Genomic DNA, 18785 nt, shown 5'->3' with positions numbered 1-18785 from the left:
TTGATTTCTCTGTATTTGTCATTTGGGTTTATTTTAAAGGAGCAGAATCAGACTGGAGAGATACTCAGTAGTTCCGAGCACGGATGCTCTTCCAGAGGACAGGTTCCATCCCAGCACCCACCTGGCACCTCACAGCTGTCTGTATCTCTAGTCCCAGGGGATCTGATGCCCTCTTCTGGCCTTTGTAGGCACCAGGCACACATGTGATACACAGGCATACATTCAGGCAAAATTCCTGTACTTCTAAAATAAAAATAAATGTAGGAAAAAAAAATGACAAAATCAGCCTGGATCCTATCCAAACAAATACTGGTTTTCCTTATAAAGCAGGGTGTGGTGACTCATGCCCGGAATCCAATACTGAGGAAAGCTGATGTGGGAGTATTATGAGTTTGAGACCATCCTGAACTATATAGCAAGAACCTGTCTCATAAAAGAAATATTGTCTTGAGCCAAGCTGTGGTGGTGCACATCTTTAATCTCAGGTCTTGGGAGGCAGAGGCAGGAGGATCTCTTGAGTTTGATGCCAGCCATAGTGAGTTCCAGGACAGCCAGGACTACACAGAGAAACCCTGTCTCAAAAAACATCTATCTTGTTTTTACATATAAAACTAATTTGGGTTGGGGTTGATGTTGGTTCCTGGACAGATTTCCATGGACAGAAAGAAAAGCATCAGCTCTAGAAAGGGAAAAGGGTAAATGACTAAAGTGAGAGCCCTGTTGGATCTGAGGATTCCAGCAGTGAAGAGAAGTACTTTGTACTGCAAGTACTAACTAGCTTTCAGTGGCCATGGGACAGACGATCACAGGTTAGCTGCTTAGTATCATCCTATTCATATTTGCTGTGCTCCAAAGTCCAGATAGACTGAAAGCTGGGTGCAGCTTCGAATGAGACTGGCGTTTGTGTCCACAGAAGCAGGGGAAGACTGCTTCTGAGCTCATGGAGTTTGGTGGCAGAATTTAGAGGCATGTGTTATAAAACTGAAGTCCCATTCTGTTCCTGGAGACTCCCCGCATTTCTCAGTATACGGGCCCTATTTCTCCATCTTTACATTAGCCATGGTGTTTTAAATCTTCACGGTTCTGCAGTCTCTCTGACTTTCTTTCCTGCTATAAGCCAGACCAGCTGCATTTAAAGGGTTCTTAGCTCTACCATAATCCTGCTTTCCTCTGAGGCAATTGGCTGATCTATCACTCTTGCCTTGTAATGTAGCAGTCACAGATGTGATTAGGGAGGACAGATGTGCTGCTGGCTTGGATTCTGTTTAGTCATGATTTAAATTAAGCATGTCGGCTCTGGCTTGTCTGGCTTCTGAGCCTGCAGCATGATGATCTTCATCAGATTATGTTCCAGGAAGTCAGCCATGGAGGCAGAAGAGTTCCCTGTTTCATCGACAGAACTTTTTAGTGTCTATATGTGTTGGAGATACTGATATATCCTTTTGGGACTTTGCTCAGGAGAGTGCTTACCTACCTAATACATACAAGACTCTAGATTTGATCTCCAGCCTCCTCCTTCACCCCCACTCCAAAACAGAAAAGATCTTAAGGTGGCACACACCTTTAATCGCAGCACTTGGGAAGTAAGGCAGGCAGCTTACTTGACCTCTGAGGTCCAGGTCAGCCTGGTCTATATATCGTGAGCTACATAAATCCTATCTGGCAAAAAAGTTGGTTATAATTACCACCTAGCCTTTTTAATGAGAAAAAAAATTAAGAGGACATTATTGAAAATCTTTTCTGTGGATTTGGTCTGTAACAATTTTTAAGTGATGTGAGATAGAAGTCTGGATGATTCAAATGTAGATACAGCTAGGATCTTGATGGCATTCTCGAGGAAAATCAGATTCTCGCCTAAGATTGTCTGAGCCTCCTATGTGGCCACATCAGAGTGCCTTCTGGCTCATATAGTCATGCTAGGGTGCCCAGATTAATCCAGTGTGACATTAATTGAGCACTTACCTCAGCTTGGAGTGAGTGAATTAGTATAAACAAATACACCAAACCTGTGTCAATAGCATTTAAGGCTTCAGGTTGGAAGATGAAACTCCTTCATCCCTCTGGAAGGCAGATTTGCTCGCTGAAACCCCTGTCCACAATCCCTACCTCACAGCAGTTTGGATTTGCTGCTTTTACTTGAGAGAAACAACAGGCCAATATTCAGAGACGAATTTGACTTTTACTTGGCAGAAGACAGGCTCATGAAGAAACGTTTATGCGAGGTTCTGTGCAAAAATATAGATCAGGAAGTCAGGGAAGTCATAGATGATTGCTGGTCGGGGAACATGATGCCCTTGCCTTAGAAGAGCTAATTTAATTAGGTGATGAAGTATATTCAGGACTGTAATTAAGGACGTTGTAATATGTTAGTCTCTAATGTAAGCTATTTGGGAATGGAGCGGTTTGTACTATTATTATTGAAGTAGTCTGCTAATGTCCCACATATTCAGGAATAACATATAAACAGGAGATTCATTTCAGTTATAAAGTGGCCATGTTACCTAGGGTTAGGGCGTCTAATCAAACGTTAGAGTCAGATAGCTTACTTGTGATCTTTGTATATATACTTAATTAGCCTTGTGAAATACTCTAAATTTCATCAAACCTTTAGAATTCATTCCAAGCATAAACATTGAAAAAAAATAAGGAAAGTAGAAAATAATTTTTTTTTCCAGCAAGGTCAACTTTTATCTGTGTGGAGAAAGGGAAAGAAGAAAGAGAAACTGAGTAAAATAGATGGTTTAGAAAATATTTTGTGTGATGATACAACTTCTGATTTGTACTTCTATGTTCTTGGGAGGTTAATGAATTGAGCACGTGTATGTGCATGCCAGTGTGTGTGTGTGTGTGTGTGTGTGTGTGTGTGTGTGTGTGTGTGTGTGCATGTGTGCATATACATGCTTTGATGCTGGCCTATAGCTTACTATGTAGACAAGGCTGACTGAGTTTGCACTTGAAGAGACTGGCCAACGTCTGCATCCTGATTGGGATTAAAGGCCCGATCCACCATGCCTGGCCATGCTCCTGTGAGTCAGAGTCTTACTAGCCTAGGCTGGCCTCAGATTTGCAGTGATCCTCCTGCCTCAGGCCCTGAGTACTGGGATTAAAAGTGTGCTTCACCATTTGCAGCCTATACTCCTTTAAACCTTGGTTCTCAGAGATAAGTTTTATGGTGCTCCAAAGAGAACATTTAAGGTTTGCTTTTCCGTGTGTGATGTCTAGTGTCTTCCTCACTTTCTCTGTACCCTAGTCTTTTGAGACAGGGTCCCTCACTGAGCCTGGAGCTCATTGATTCAGATAGAATGGCTGCCAGCAAGCCCTGGGGTCCTGCCTTAATAGTCCCAACTGAGGACCAAAGGACTTTTCTTCTTGTACGACACACACTTTTAGCTGTGCCATCTCTTGAGCCCCTGAGGCTTTAATGATAAGGTTTTAAGACTTATGATTTTTACATTCTGCATTTTATTGGTTTTACTATGTTACCTGTTTGTTTTATCAACTTCAGTGTTGTATTTATAGCAGTTTAAAGTTACGTTCTAGGACAGTGGTTTTCAACCTCCCTAATGCTGTGACCCTGTAATACAGTTCCTCATGTTGCGATGACCCCCAGCTATAAAATTATTTTCATTGCTACTTTATAACTATAATTTTGCCATTGTTATAGATCCTAATGTAAATTTCTGATATGCTGATGGCCTTAGGTGACCCCAGTGAAAGGGTTGGGGGTTGAAACCCGCAGGTTGAGAACTGCTGTTCCAGGTAGAAATAATTTGCTAGAGTCTAAGAAAACTCTCCTCTGGTTTTTCCTTCAATATCTTATAAGAATTTTCTAGCAGTCGCTGGGAGAAGATCTAAGCAGCCAGCTCCTAGATGCAGTGGCCACTTGAGAGTACTCTGTGGAAGAGAGATGATAAGGCCTGGGTGACCATCTCCCTCCTGATTCACTACCGGGGGATAGCTAGTCCACTGGTACTTAGAAATGATTGCTACTGAATGAATTGTTTCCACTCCAGTTTAAAACTCCAGCAAGCAAAAGCTGCCCCATGAAAAGCCCCTCAGTGACCGCTCACTAACTTAAAGCTAAATACAGATTTCTTTAGATGGATGTCCCTGATGCCCTGGCTCCCTCCTGCCATCACTCCACAGAGCCCTCTGTCCCCTTCCCCTGCCTTCTGCTTCTAGCCAGGACCCAGTGTCACTTCGAATGTCTAAGCTTGCTCACTCTCCCCTGACCAGCTCTTACCTGTTGTCTTGGCTTTCACTTCACTAAGCCATGCCTACCTCTCAGGTTAGATGTCCCTCATGTGGACTTCCACAATCGGGTCTTTGTCATACCCTCAACTTGCTGGCTTTCTTCTGTTTGTGAACCCCTTGTGCTTTCCAAGTTTTCAGAATGTGTGAGATACTGCTAGTCCCACACTCCATTTCCCCTTTACTGATAGAACCCCAGCTCTGTCTATCGGATGCCCAACTTCCCTTGTAGCTGGGTAGCAATCAAAGTTCTGAAGTAGAAGCATAACCCTACAGAGAAATTTCTTGATCTTTTATAGTGCTGAAGGTACTGACTGCCCTGTTCCCATTGCCTCCACCTTCTTGTAGATGCAACTTATCTACAAAACAACCAGAAAACAGCCCAATAGCAACATAAGTCATTACTGTCAGTAATTACATTGAATGCAAATGGCTTACATTCTCCAATGAAAAGATAGTGAATGGGCTGGAGATATGGCTCACTGGTGCTCTTCCAGAGGTACTGAGTTCAACTCCCAGCAACCACATCGTGGCTCATCTATAGTGTGATCTGATGCCCTCTTCTGGTGTCTGAAGACAGTTACAGTGTACTTATATATAATAAATAAATAAATCTTTTTTAAAAGTCTCTTTCCCATAATCCCCTCCCTCCTCCCATTGCCTCCCTGAAGGTGCTCCCTCTCCCAACCACCTTCTCCCACCTCAGCACCTTGGTGTTCCCCTATACTGGGAAAATGAGCCTTTGCTGGACTCAAGGCCTCTCCTCCTATTGATATCAGAAAATTCTATCCTCTGCTGTATATGTACCTCGGGCCATGGGTCTTTCCATGTGAACTCCTTAGTCCCTGGGAGCTGTGGGGGTTTGGATAGTTGATAATTTTGTTTTTCCCATTGGGTTGCAGACCCTTTCAGCTCCTTCAGTCCTTTCTCTAGCTCCTTCATTGGGGTCCTCATGTTCAGTCTGATGGTTAGCTGCAAGCATCCTCCTCTGTATCAGTATATCTCTGGCACAACCTCTGAGGAGGCATCCATATCAGATTCTTGCCAGTAAGTACTACTTGGCATCAGCAATAGTGCTTGGATTATTGGGTGCATATGGGGTGTATCCCCAGGTGAGGCTGTCTCTGGTTGATCTTTTCTCTAATCCCTGGTCCTCTATTTGTCTCTTTATTTCCTCCAGTTATTAATTTTTTTAAAAAAAGATTTACTCATTTATTTTATGTGAGTACATTGTTGCTCTCTTCAGACACACCAGAAGAGGGCATCAGATCCCATTACAGATCATTGTGAGCCACCATGTGGTTGCTGGGAATTGAACTCAAGACCACCTGGAAGATCAGTCAGTGCTCTTAACCACTGAGCCGTCTCTACAGCCCCGAAGTTGTTAACTTTTAAGAGCACATAAAGACTGGCAGTGGAAGGACAGGAGAAGGTATTTCACAAAAATAGAAACCAAGAGCAGTGGTGCTGAGGCCTGTCTTGACAAAGTGACTTGAGATTTAAAGTGACGAAAGAGGCTATAAAAGTCATAATGAGGGGATGGGTACATCAACAGTGTACAACAGCTTCACCATCACCAAGAAGCACTTAAATATATAAAGCAAATGTTCGTCAAAAGATTTTGAGGGAGTTGATAGATTAACATACAGTAAAAGAAAGTTTCTGGGGTTGGTAGCGCACAGCAGCTGTCCAGTGCCCCATAGGTAGAGGCAGGATGATCATGAGTTTCAGGGAAGCAGAGGCTACAGTGAGACCCTGTCTCAAAACAATGTCAACAAAATAAATACAACAATAGCAAGAGACTTCCACATACCATTTTCAGTATTGGGCAGATTGTCCAGACTGAATCAATAGAAGAACTCTGGACTTCACAATTTTGACCAAATTGACCTAACAAACTACACAGACCATTGTTCAGTATGTTCTATACCAGATTACAAGAGAAGTCTAGCAATTAAGGAAGATTGATACCATGCAAATGTCTCTTTTTGTTGTTGTTTTAACATTACAGTGTTGTAAAAGTAGAAATCACTACCAAGAAGAATTTTGGAGACTTACAGACACGAGAAAATAAGGTAACATATGTCAGAACAACTAATGGATCAATGAATAATAGCTTCAATGGTCTCGTACAGTCAAGGCCTTTTCAAATGCTTCTAGCTGCCACTTAAGCCATGATTGCTGACAAACCCTTCTGGGAAATGATGACAGGCCACCCAGAGAACAGAATGCAGGCCTCATCAAGATAGGAATAAAAATATTGTGGAAATTTAAAAAGTCAATACTATTTTAAGCATCTAGGTTTTTTGCCCATGGGCTCCATGAGAACTCTGGGGTCACTTAGCTTACAAATATTGGCCTGAGAACAGGCCTATACAGAAAATAGAAGGGAATTTAATTGAAGTTAAATACATAAGATGGGAATAGAAAAAAATAATAGAAATTTAAGAAGTCAATGCTATCATAAGCATTCTTCGAATGAGGGCTCTGTGAAAATTCTGGGATCACTCAGCTGACATGTGGCCCATATACTGACTTGATAATAGACTTATTCAAAAAAATAGAAGGAGATAAAATTAAATACAAATGTATAGGAAAGAACAGTCCTAGAGAAAAAGGAGGCGTTGAATTGAATCAGTTGATTTTGCGTTGCTGAACCAAGGGCATACTATTTCGGAGAGAGGCTCTGTGTTTCTGTCAACAGGAAAGGAGAAAAGTCTTTGGACCCCAAAGTAATATGGATTAGACATGATAGAGAGAGACCCCCTAAGGATCTTGGCTGCAGACAGGAAAGAAAAATTCAAGAAGACCAAACAGGACAGGTTTCATGAATTGCTGATTCCTCTACATGGGACCAGCCCTGAAACTGGCTGAGACATAAAAATGTCTCTAGGTAAAACTTCAGCTAAACAAAGCAAGTAAATCTTGTTAGTTACAGAATCCTTATAATTCATCATGACATATTTCATATGGCATGAATAAAGATTTATTGCAATTTGGTTATTGATCAAACTAATTTATAAAAAAGATAATTGTCTTTCACCTGCTTAAACAAAGAGAAAAATTCATCCTTAAGTGATCTGTGCACCTCGTATTATCCATACAAATAGATCTAAATATTGGTTATGGGATTCATATATTACAGAATTAAATACCAACAATACAGCTCTGACAAGCTTCACCCTTGGGAATGCTGAAATGACCTGCTGTTCTAGCTCCTTGCTCAATCCTGCCTCACCCGATGCTGTTTCCAGAGACTTTCTCCCAGAACAGCTTCTGGAATTACTGCTAATCCCTGATTACCTCATTCATTCAGACTTTCAGATGGTTCCAGTCAGGATTTCAGTTAAGCCCTGAACTTTCTCAACATATAGAAACCGGACAACAAATGCTACAGATAGCTTTCTTAAGTCTACTAATTTTCTTTTTTCTAATTTTCTTGCCCTTCTCCAGTCCTTAAAAAAAAAAAAAAAATTCTTCACCCTAACTCAACAAGAAGCAATCATAGAAAATCATTGACACAATTTCTTAAGTTGGGGTGCCTAGTTTAGATAATTTTATAAACTATAGATATATTGTCATTTTAAGGGACAATTTGGAAATGGTTGTAAATTTGGACAAGGAGGAAACTAAATAGAGAACTTAGATTCGGGGATTTCTATCTTTTCTTTCCTCTTCACTATCCTTTCTTTTTTAGACAAAGGGAAGGCGGTTGAAAAGAGAAAAGGGGAGAGTGTGGTTGATATGTAGATGAGGCAAGGCACAGATAGGGCAAGGCACTGAAAAAGATGGGCAGGGACAGAGTTTTAGAAAGGCAAAAAAGAGAAAAGTGGAAGAAGCCAAGATGGAGGAGGAAGAAGGTGATCCTCCTCCTTCTCCTTGTGGTTTTAAATAGCCACCGGTAGCTATGAATATCTGATAAGTGGTGGATTATTATAGGACAATTTGTCTTATCTAGGTGGGCAGATCATATCATATCAATTGGATCTGAGTTTATTGTGTGGAGGTTTTGTGGAGTGAGAATTTATTGATATAAATCTGATTGATGAGTTACAAGCCTCTAGAGTCTTGATTTTACTGGGTTGCTGGGAATGTGAGCGGAGTCCCTGGTGGGGAGCTGCAGCTGCTGCTGAGGCCAGAGAGTAGCTGGAGGCAGAGAGCCAAGAAGGCTGTACCTGCCAGTTGTTTAAGTTTAGACACTGAATCTTTGTGCTTCCTACATATTCTGGTAATATTTAATTCCTTCTCAAATTTCTGGCAGGGTAGAATACTGGTTATGATCTCCCATTTGAACTTAAGTTGATTAACACTAAAGAAAATGATCTAGACTTGAAAGGATGGTTTTCAGATGGTAATTAAGTTAAAATCAAACATGACTTAGGTACAGACTTCTAAACTCTTTAAGTTAGGATACATGACAGAATAATTTATCTAAATTGTTAAATATGATAGACTTGATGTTATAAGTACATATTATACCTTATAATTTATATAATTGTTATAATTGTGTTCAAATTTTATCTAAGAGAAAAGAGCCTTTAACTAGATTCCTGGTACTCACTAGTGTGAATTCCCCCTGGACTAAAAGGGGGAATTGTTGAAGTTTTGTCTTTTACTGTTTATTGTAATGCTGCCCTCCAAGATTTGGAGTCTGCATATAGCCCGAGGGACCCCTCCCCCAGTTAATTATATTTGGTAAATAATGATGCCAGCAGCCAATAGCTGTGGAGAAGAGACATGGGAGTGGGTGGATGGAGTGGGGTGGGGGGTTAGGGTTCCCCAGACTAGAGACCACAGGGAAGGAACTGGAGGAGAGGGGGGGAGCTATCATGGGATAGGGGCCAAGAGAACATGGTCCAGAGGGCTGTCTCATTGGAAATAAGGGCAGTCCAGATGAAACATAGTAATAACTTGGGTTATAGAGGGTAGACAGTTGTCAGCTATAATGCTGCCTAAGACATATGAAAATACATAGGCTATATGTCTAACTTTCATCTGAGACCATAACTTGTCTAAGGTGGGAAAAAACCCCATGCTGGGATTTTTAAAATATTTTTTTTACTACATTTTATTTAAAAAGCACATTATTATAGCAACTTGAGAGGCTTGAGCAGCACCTGTGGACTAGATGTCAGTGTGCCATCAGTGATCATTTTCTGGTCTTGATTATTGGGTTTTGGCTGTGCAGGAGAATGGCCTTGTGGGAAGTGAACACTACTGTTTGCACTAGTGAGCTATAGGGAGCATTTGTAGGTGATGGGGGAAATGCAATTGACTCTCATGTATGAGAGAAACATGGGGGGGGGGGTGGGAGAGAGGGCAGCTTCTTTATCAGTTATGATTATTTAAAAACCTGTCTTGTAAAATACCAAACTAAATTTCAAATACGAAGGCACAGATGACATGCTGGGCTCTGACCTACTGAAGGGATCAAGGACTGTGAGGACTGTGCTTCCCTGACAGCCACCTATGTTCCTGCAGTGAGGATGGGGTGATAAGATCCTTTACACAGTTGCAACTGAGCCATAGTTTTCATAAGGTTTCCACTTGGTATTGTTCATTGTGGATTGTCTATGCTGAACCATGAACACTTTGTCCTCTATGACAGCATGTGTATGAATAATTGGAATGATACACAGATTACCATGGTCTTCCCCAAGGATGGCACACAAACTCATGAAACATTCCATACTTAAAAATATAATTGTCTAGGAAGTATAATCAACACAATACTGAGTAACGAGGGAGGAAAACACTTATCTGAAGCACATTTCTTTATTGATGGACACATCTGTTTACAATGAGTGGAATCAAGTAACTTTAGAACTTGCTGCTTAGAAGTAGGTCAGCTCATCATCCTCGCTTTTGTTAGTCTGGTAACCACTAAGTTCCAAATCATCTTCTCCAGAAAGACCCTTGAAGACTTTCACGTGGAGGAAACAACCACCCCCTACATCCATCTGAAAGACATAAAAGAAGAAAGAAAGAAAGAGAGAGAGAAAGAAAAAGAAATTATTCACATGGCTGTCCATTGTATGACAGATTTTCTTTCTTGTTAAGATTTAATGTCCAGACCAGAACCCATGAACTGAATTCCCATCGACTTGTATGTTAGGAAAGAGAGCAGCTAGCAGTATGGCAGAAAACATATTTCCTGGATGTATTTTTAGAAAAAAATTTTATTCAATTTATTTGTTCTTGAGTTCATCACATGCATGCAGTGCCTAAAGACATCAGAAGAGGGTGTCAAATCCTCCCAAACTGCAGTCGGAAATAATTGTGAGCTTCCCAAACCCAGGTCCTCTGCAAGAACCAATGTGCCTATTCACTAGTCCATTTCTCCATCCGGATTTCATTTATTGGACTTATCATTAAAATCCTGGCACAGACTACATTCCAGAATTATATTTTATTTTCTTGATGCCTGAAACAAGAAGAGAGGGTAGCCTATATTTTTGGTGATTCTGTTTTCTGACTTCTAAACTGAGAGAAAAAGTGGGTTTTGTTTTATGGCTTTTTGTGAGGATTAGGTAAAGAGGAGCATGGCTTGCTTGTAGAACAGTACCTGGCACATCCTAAGCCCACCTTGGGTTTTTATCGTCACTGTTCAGTGTAGGGGGTTATTAGACTTAGGGGAGGAGATCTTGGGATCATATGGAACATGTATGAACAGATTGAACAAGTAGAGCAGTAGGACAAAGGTCAATCCTGGGACAACCTAACATTGGGTCCTATGGTCCTTTACTACTTTCTCAGTGGGGATTCAAGACAGACAGAATATAATTAACAAATTATACCCTTAACAAATATAATCTAGTGAGTGGCAGAGAGCAGTGGGGCCAACAACCAGCCTGCAGGGAGGAATGAGGGAACTAAGACTCAGTAGCAGAATGGAGGGTTAGGGAGAGAGCCAGGAGCGGGGTGCGGGTGTGGGGATGGGTCTGGGGAGCAAGCAAGTCACATTGAAGTAGTGCGGTCAAGGGAAGAGATTGCCAAGATAATTTTCTGATGAAAATTCTAAAAAGAAATATGTGAGGGAGTTAATATGAAAATTTCATATCTGGATAATCAAAGTTATTAAAATAATCACAACTTTAGTGAAAAATTTCCTATCTCTCAATATAATCGTTTTTCCTGAAAAATTTTTTTTTTCTCAGATGTGAAGAAAGATCATGGAAGGAAGCCATTCCTTCTGAGGACACTGCTGGGGTTCGCTCACGTGTTTCTTCAGGCATGGAACACACCAGCAACTCAAATTTGATTAAACTGAGCTTTTCCAGTCCTAATATACAACCCAGAACTGAAAGTGGCCATCTTGAGCTGGCCAGCTCTGCTCATGTCATTAAACAAACGAACGAACAAACCAAACACATTAAAAACATATAGTTAAATTTAAAAAAATGTAACTGTGCAATGTAACTGTGTTCCAATGACAAAGCAGGAGAGGGAAAGGCACTTGACTATTACCTTTTGAGTCAAAATTGACATTGTTTAATACAAAGAGATAGATGCAGCTCCTACTTATAATCCACAGCTGAATTTTTTAATTGGTTCCTTTGACGTTGATTCACAAGAGTGTGAAAATATCTTTTTCATTAGAACTTAATCAGGAAACCATGTAATTTAATTTTTGATATAAAATTTGTTTTAAATTAAAAATGTGTGTATGAGTGTGTGTCTATGCACTCATAGGATTAGGTGCCCTCAGAGACCAGAGATCTCTTACAGCTGGAGTTACAAGTGGTTGTGAGCCACCTGATGTGGATGCTGGACACTGGGGTTTCTGCAAAAGTCACATTCACTCTTAACAATTGAGTCATTTCTTCAGCTCCTAAAATGTATTTTATAAAATATTATGTCTTAAACTGTAGCTGGAGTGCCATCAGTTGGACCTGCTTGAATTGTGGAAAGAGTTATTTGGGGGCTGGAGAGATGGCTCGGGAGTTAAGAGCACTGACTGCTCTTCCAGAGGTCCTGAGTTCAATTCCAGCAACCACATACTGGCTCACAGCCATTTATAATGGGACCTCATGCTCTCTTCTGGCATGCAGGCATACATGTAGATGGAGCACTCATATGCATAAAAATAATAAAAAAGAATTACTTAAATTATATTAATAATTACCCATTTAAAGGATTAAATTGTCTTGAATTATTCCTTCAGCTAATGACTGAAGTCCTTTTCAGGAGCCTTTAATCTGAACACACAGAACTAGGAAGTTATGAGGTGGAAAATGCTTTAAGACACTGGTCCCATACACTAAAATGTTAACCTCCACATCCATCTGATGGAACAAACAACGTGGCCACAAACCAATGTCTCACCTCTTACACCATTTGTTTTTCTATAGGGTTCTAGAAATTAAGAACCACATAAGAAAGCTTTCTGTATTCATGAGGAAATACAAGATAAATATCCTGTCATTGGATGGATTTGGGGTTCTTACACTTAATTAGAGACCAGTGGTAGAAGCGAAGTTACTGTTGGAGCAATAGGAAACAATCACATCGGTACTTGAGGGAGGTCGGCATCTAACCTTAATGAAGTAATTGACTCCAGCGACGACTTGAGTTTTATACTCAACAGCATCAAATTTTTCATATTTCTCATTGGTTTTCTCTTCGAGCTGTGTTTTGACCTTATGAGGAGAAAGAAAGAGACGATGTTAGGGCAGTGTTGACTCAGTTTACCTGAGTCACAAATCTGGGAACCTCGTCTTGCTGAGAGTGCTCAGAGATGTTGATGTGCCTGGACTGGTAGCTCAAGTCTCTAAAGGAGGATTTTTTTTTTCCTCAATAAAAAACCTTTACACAGGGCAAAAAGTCAAATTATATTGCATGAGGCTGATTTAACATCAAATCACTGCAGTATTACAAAACAGTCACAGTTTAGGGCCTCCCCTTTGTAGTAAGACTGATTTGTGTCTTTTAATGTGGGATTCTATGGACCTAAGTGATGTTGGAAAGTTGAGAAGTAGGAGAAGAGGTGAGCGGGGTGATTGTTAGTGATAATTTGAGAATCAGAAAGTAGCTTGACGCCGAGTGAAGCACCAGGAGGGGTACTGGAAGGTGTCAGAAGCCATCCATGGAGCCTGGTGTGACAGACAGGGCTTGTGTGGTACCCGGTTGCTGCTGTCCTTGCAGTGTCTGACTAGGCATTTGTCACTTTGTCCTCCCTAGGGAAGGGGCACCAGTAAATACAGTTACTCCAGAGTCGTTCCAGCGTTTCCAATTGCTGTGAATATTTGAGTTGTTAGTTTTCTAGGATCTGAAGCATTGAGCCAGGGAGGCATCAACACCAATGCATTTCCCTAACCTGCAATCATTCTTCATAGCAGAATGGATAGAAGATGCTGGATGCAAGGTAGACAGATGTTATTTAAAGGAAATTTCCTGTAAGAAAAGAGGATTCAGAGGGCAGAATAAAAAAAAAAATGGTAAGGCTAGTAGGACGTGTCCTAAGGACATTTGTCAACTGATACGTTTAGAAGGAAATATGAAGAAGAACATGAAGGGCACAAGAAAATGCAGTCACTAGACCAAGTGGAGGGAAGGAAGGTGTAGGACTGAAGGAAGTAGTTAGACCTGAAGCAATACGATGAGCTAGGGTGTTCCCTTGCTAGATGCCAGCAATTTTCCAAGCAGAGTAAGAACTGAGAAACCTGCTGGAAAGAGCATGGAAGGCAGGGTGGGGTAGGAGACAGAGACAGAAGGTACAGACCTCTAGAAAAACAACAGCAAATATAACTACAGGGATGCTGTGTTGTCCCCAGGGTCCTGATGAGATGGATATTCTTGCATCACGCTGGAAGGGTGAGCTTTCTGTGGTTCTATGACTCCCTGGAGCAGAAGTGGAGGTGGAGGGAGGGCAGAGGGAGTGATCTCTAATTGAAGATTGAGATGTCATAGATCATAGGATCACAAGAGTCAGAGTGGAGGAGTGTAGAAAAACATCCACCCTGGACAAGTGACCAAGTGGATTTAGGCATGTTCTGACAAGACTGGAGGGTAGGTGCCTTGGGATTCTCGTGCGACTGAAAGGCAGGGTCTCCGGGAATGGGACAACAGAATTGACCAGAAAGCTTAGGTGGGAGAGAAAGGAACGTAAATCTGTAGACACGTCAATGGAGCCATGAGTAGCTAAAGTGCAGAGGCATTTGTGTGGTGTCCTCCTGGCCAATGAAGCTCATGCTTAACGTGTTCTCCAAGGGTGGTGCTCATCAGCCAGGTTTCTGAGGTGAAGATGAGCATGCGCAGTAGGCACATACATTTGCATATGTAATCACAGCCCGTGCTTCTAAAAATAATCCTTAAAATAACATTGCTTTTCCTCTGATAAACATACTTGAAATTCTCATCCAATGGCTGCTTACATAAATCATAAAAGATTACCAGCTGCAATCTGGAGTTGGTACTGAAACCAGCTATTTCGTTGGCAGTATTGTTGGACATGGTTTGGTTTTTCATGGGTGGGAATATGCATGTCTCTTTATTTTATTTTATGATAATCTTACTTCCCAGTCTATTTTGTAATTTTTTCCCCTGAGGGCAGAGACTATTTGATGTCCTCCTTCCCTACTTAGCAACTCAGTGCTGTGTGTGTATGTGTGTGTGTGTGTGTGTGTGTGTGTGTGTGTGTATCTACCTACCTACCTACCTACCTATCTATCATCTATCTATCTATCTATCTATCTATCTATCTATCTATCTATCTATCTATCTATCTATCTATCTATCTATCTATATCATCTATCTATCTATCTATCTATCTATCTATCTATCTATCTATATCTCAACATTATTTTTTCTTTTTGTTTTTTCAAGGCAAGTTTTTCTCTGTATGACATTGACTATTGTTCTAGAATTCAATTTGTTGACCAGGCAGGCCTTGAACTCAAAGATCTGCCAGCCTCTGCCTCCTGAGTACTGAAATTAAAGACCTGTGTTAATACTGCCTGGCAATCATAAACTTCATCATGGGGGTTCTGAGCCACTGAGCCACCTTGCCACCTGATAATCAATGTTTTCTGAAGGACAGACTTTAGGAATACCTGTCTCCCCTGAAATTTCTTCCATCCTCCCAATCCCAGTGCCTCTGCTTGCCTTTCTGTGGGTTTGATACTCAATTCCCAAGTCATGAAGGTATGATTTCTTTGTGGTCCTTTTCTTCTTTATGTGGGGACTGTTCCAATTTTTTCCTTCCTTCCTCCCTGGTGGGAGCCTGCTAACACCCACAAGTTTCTCTTCTAAGACCACTTAACAGTGGATTTTTGAAAATTAAAAAAAAAAATGTATCTTAAAATATAAAGGTATAAAAGTACAAAGTAAATAACAGGTAGTGGGGATTTTCTCTGGGCCCCCTCAGATCATCAATAACCCCCTCTGGCCTGACACTGTGTGGGGACCCAACAGGCCATAATCTTGGAGGAGCAGACTGAATGAATATCTTGACTTAACAAGGACTTTCGTAGTATATGCCCCATGGCATTGTTCTCTGGAGGGGGAATAATTGCTGTGATTGAGAAAATGCTTCCTAAAAATAGAGTTTACTGCCTGCTGCTTTGCCTCCCAACACTTTATAGGAGTTGTCCCCTGAGGCTGTCTCCTGTAAGAAAGGACAGATGAGTGACATCTGGAAGGTGAGCCACCACACTGTACCTGCTCACCTGACAGTAAAGGGATTAACAGCAGCACCTAATGTGCTTTTGACCTTAAACTTGTGATCATTAAACAGTGATTAATTAAGTTTTATTTAAAAAATTTTCTTAAATATCTTAATTTCCTCTACACTATTTATTCTGGGGGAAGTGGAGGCCATTTATTTCAGCTCTTTATGTAGCTTCTATAGTTTGTAGCTTGATGCTCAACACCTCAGAGAGACTCAGGAAATGTCTCTATGTAATGGTTCTTGGCTATGCATCTCCCATGGTGATGTAAGCCTGAGGCCCTGGCTTTCATAGAGAAGGCAAGTTTGCTGCATTCCTTCCCTCTAATACCTTCAAAGCTGCCAGTGTGCTGAGGCTGTACAGTGGGAAAGGACAGGTTAGTTTCTCATCTGGGTGAATCTTAAGTATTTTGAGTCTGGTTTCATCCTCTAAAACTAGGGTGGAATGCATTCTTGCCTGCCTGAGGTCTTTGAAGGTCCACTGAGAGGTGGGGCTGATTTTAAAACAGCAAAGCTCCTTCTAGGGTGAGATGACCTTGTTAATATCTGTGTCTCATTCTGCTTCTCTGGAACCACAAGACCACAATTCTAAATTAATTTTATTACTCAATATGTGTCTATAGATGGTGTCATTAGCAAGATAAGTCCCTTCAGTAGCGTCCTAACTTAAAAATTATATGATCAAATACAAATACATCTTATGTATATATGAAATCCTCAGAGAACTAATGAAAATATCATATTCAAAAATATCTTAGCCAGAAGGATGATACACTTATGTAGTCCCAGGTACTTGGGAGGCTAGAGGTAAAAGAATCACTTGAACCTGTGAGGTTTGGACTACTCTGAGAAAAAGCAAGACTCCTATTTCAAAAGAACCTAGATAACCAGATGATCAACTATTAAACATTATTAAAATAGCAATAAGTTTTTATTTCAAATAACTGTATTTCCCTGTCTATCTCCCTTGAGCCCTGGTTCCTGGAATATCTCAGGGGGATTTTTTATTTAAGTCAACATAAAAATCAATTATGACTCATTTGTATATTCGTTTTTGAGATCATTTTTGTGCATGTTATTTTAGTTGGTTCTTTTAGCTCTTCCTTCTTACAGGTGAAATAGAGGACTTTTCCTTGGTTTCCTATTTTAAGGCTCCATCTCCAAGTCTTCTAGGATGGCAGATATATCAGGTTCTACAGGAACATGGAGTCATGGGTAGGAGTGTCTACTCTTCCAGAGACCTGGGAATAGTTCTTGGAAGCTCTCTTCATCAGATTAGTATTTTATCTAGAGTGACAGGTGACTCATGTGCATATTTAAGGTTGACAGTACCAACTTGATTCTTCATTCGAGGATTCTAATGAAGGTATAAAGATTTAATATGCCTCAAAAATAAAATGTTCCAAACTATTGAAATAAACCCATTAGGGAGAACTATTTAGCCTTAAACATTTAGTTATTAATTTTAGGCCTGTGATCCCCTCTAGAACGTTCAATGCCCTATGCATGAAGGCTCCCCATCTGTTCTACTCACATAGAAACTGATGGTGGCACAAGCCTGTAATCCCAGCACTTGAAAAGCTGGGCAGCAGGAGTGTCTTGAGTTTGAGGCTAGTCTGAGTTACCTGCAGGCTAGACCATCTAGTAAAACCAAGTCACAAACAAACACACAGAGAAACAAATAAATAACAAGCCAAACTGATTTGTCTGCCAGGATGATTTGGCTTCAGAGAAGAAAACAATGTGATTTAAGAAAACAAAGTGACAGATTCCAAACCCACCTCTATAATTTGCATGCATTTTTCCTTTGTAAAATATGGAATACGATGCTCATCTTTTTATATCAGTTGTAGTTAAGCAACATGTATTCATTTGTTTGAAACTTTGAGTTCTGTTTTGACTGTGATGGTTTGGAATCAGCTCAGGGTTCCTTAGCAACCTTAGGAATCTCCATATATCAGCTTCAACTAGTGGGATTGGAAAATTCCATCAGTAATTAGAGCTCCTGGGGTCAGAGATGATCCTGGATGGATTTCTCTTCAGCTATTCAGAAACCGAGGCTGCAGCAGAGTGTGGCTTTGCCGATTTTACTCTTGGGATGTTAAAATTACCCTGAAAGGCTTAATGTTCCATTTTAGCTGTTATAAAAGTCTGAACAAAACCTGTATTTCTGGTTTCCATGATATCCCACATTCATAAGGCAGAGCGAAATTATGAATCAAATTCGCAAAAAAAAAAAAAAAAAAAAAAAAAAAATTGGACCAAGCTTTTTCTTGAAGTACATCGACTCACCTTGTCTGCAATCGCCTGGATTTCTGGTGTGGCCGGTCGGGCCTCCGACAAGCCTCCAGGTATCATTCTGGTGAGTTACTTCTTCGCTGGGCAGGATGCTGAGAAGAAATGATCTGGCAGGCAGGGAGACGTAGGATTTTAAAGGTATCCATAAACTCCTCCTATGTAACATACAGTCACCACAGAATCTGAGGGAATGGGGAAATGATTGTGGCCTCAGGCAAGGCTTACTGCGTGCCTGAGAGGAGTTGGAGGGAAATGAGGTGGGCATGATCAGGTAGGTGTGTCCAGGACTCAGGCATGGTGAGCATGGCTCCTCCCTGCAGTCTCTGTGCCAATAATGTCATCCTACTGTGTCATAAGAGGAAGGACATGTCTAACCTGAGTTTTTAAATATGTTAAGCCTTGAAGACAAGAGAATACTTAATAATGTCAAGGCTGATTGCTTAGGATCCACCCAACTTTAAAAAGATAATAAAAATCTATGGTGGATTATTACTTTCAGTTTCTAAAATGTTTATTCCCAAACAAGAATAATAAAATCACAGACACCTTCATTTCTTCTGCTACTGTTGCT

At 40.7% G+C, this 18785-nt stretch overlaps 1 protein-coding gene across 1 annotated transcript; it reads right to left on the bottom strand.

The window, feature by feature from the left end:
- Window positions 1-10085: 10085 nt before the first annotated feature.
- Window positions 10086-18274, bottom strand: LOC308423044 (cystatin-A-like; the record flags this gene model as incomplete). The annotated part of the gene is made up of 3 exons (XM_080919667.1): window positions 10086-10211; window positions 12789-12890; window positions 18209-18274. 3 exons carry the CDS (start codon window positions 18272-18274, stop codon window positions 10086-10088), a joined length of 294 nt encoding a protein of 97 aa, XP_080775793.1.
- Between the last annotated feature and the right edge of the window lie 511 nt (window positions 18275-18785).

The sequence above is a fragment of the Micromys minutus genome, assembly GCF_963924665.1.
Source record: "Micromys minutus genome assembly, chromosome: 7".
In the NCBI taxonomy this organism is placed as follows: Eukaryota; Metazoa; Chordata; class Mammalia; order Rodentia; family Muridae; genus Micromys; species Micromys minutus.
Note: the sequence above shows the minus strand (reverse complement) of the source record. Positions and strands in the feature narration are given on the sequence as shown.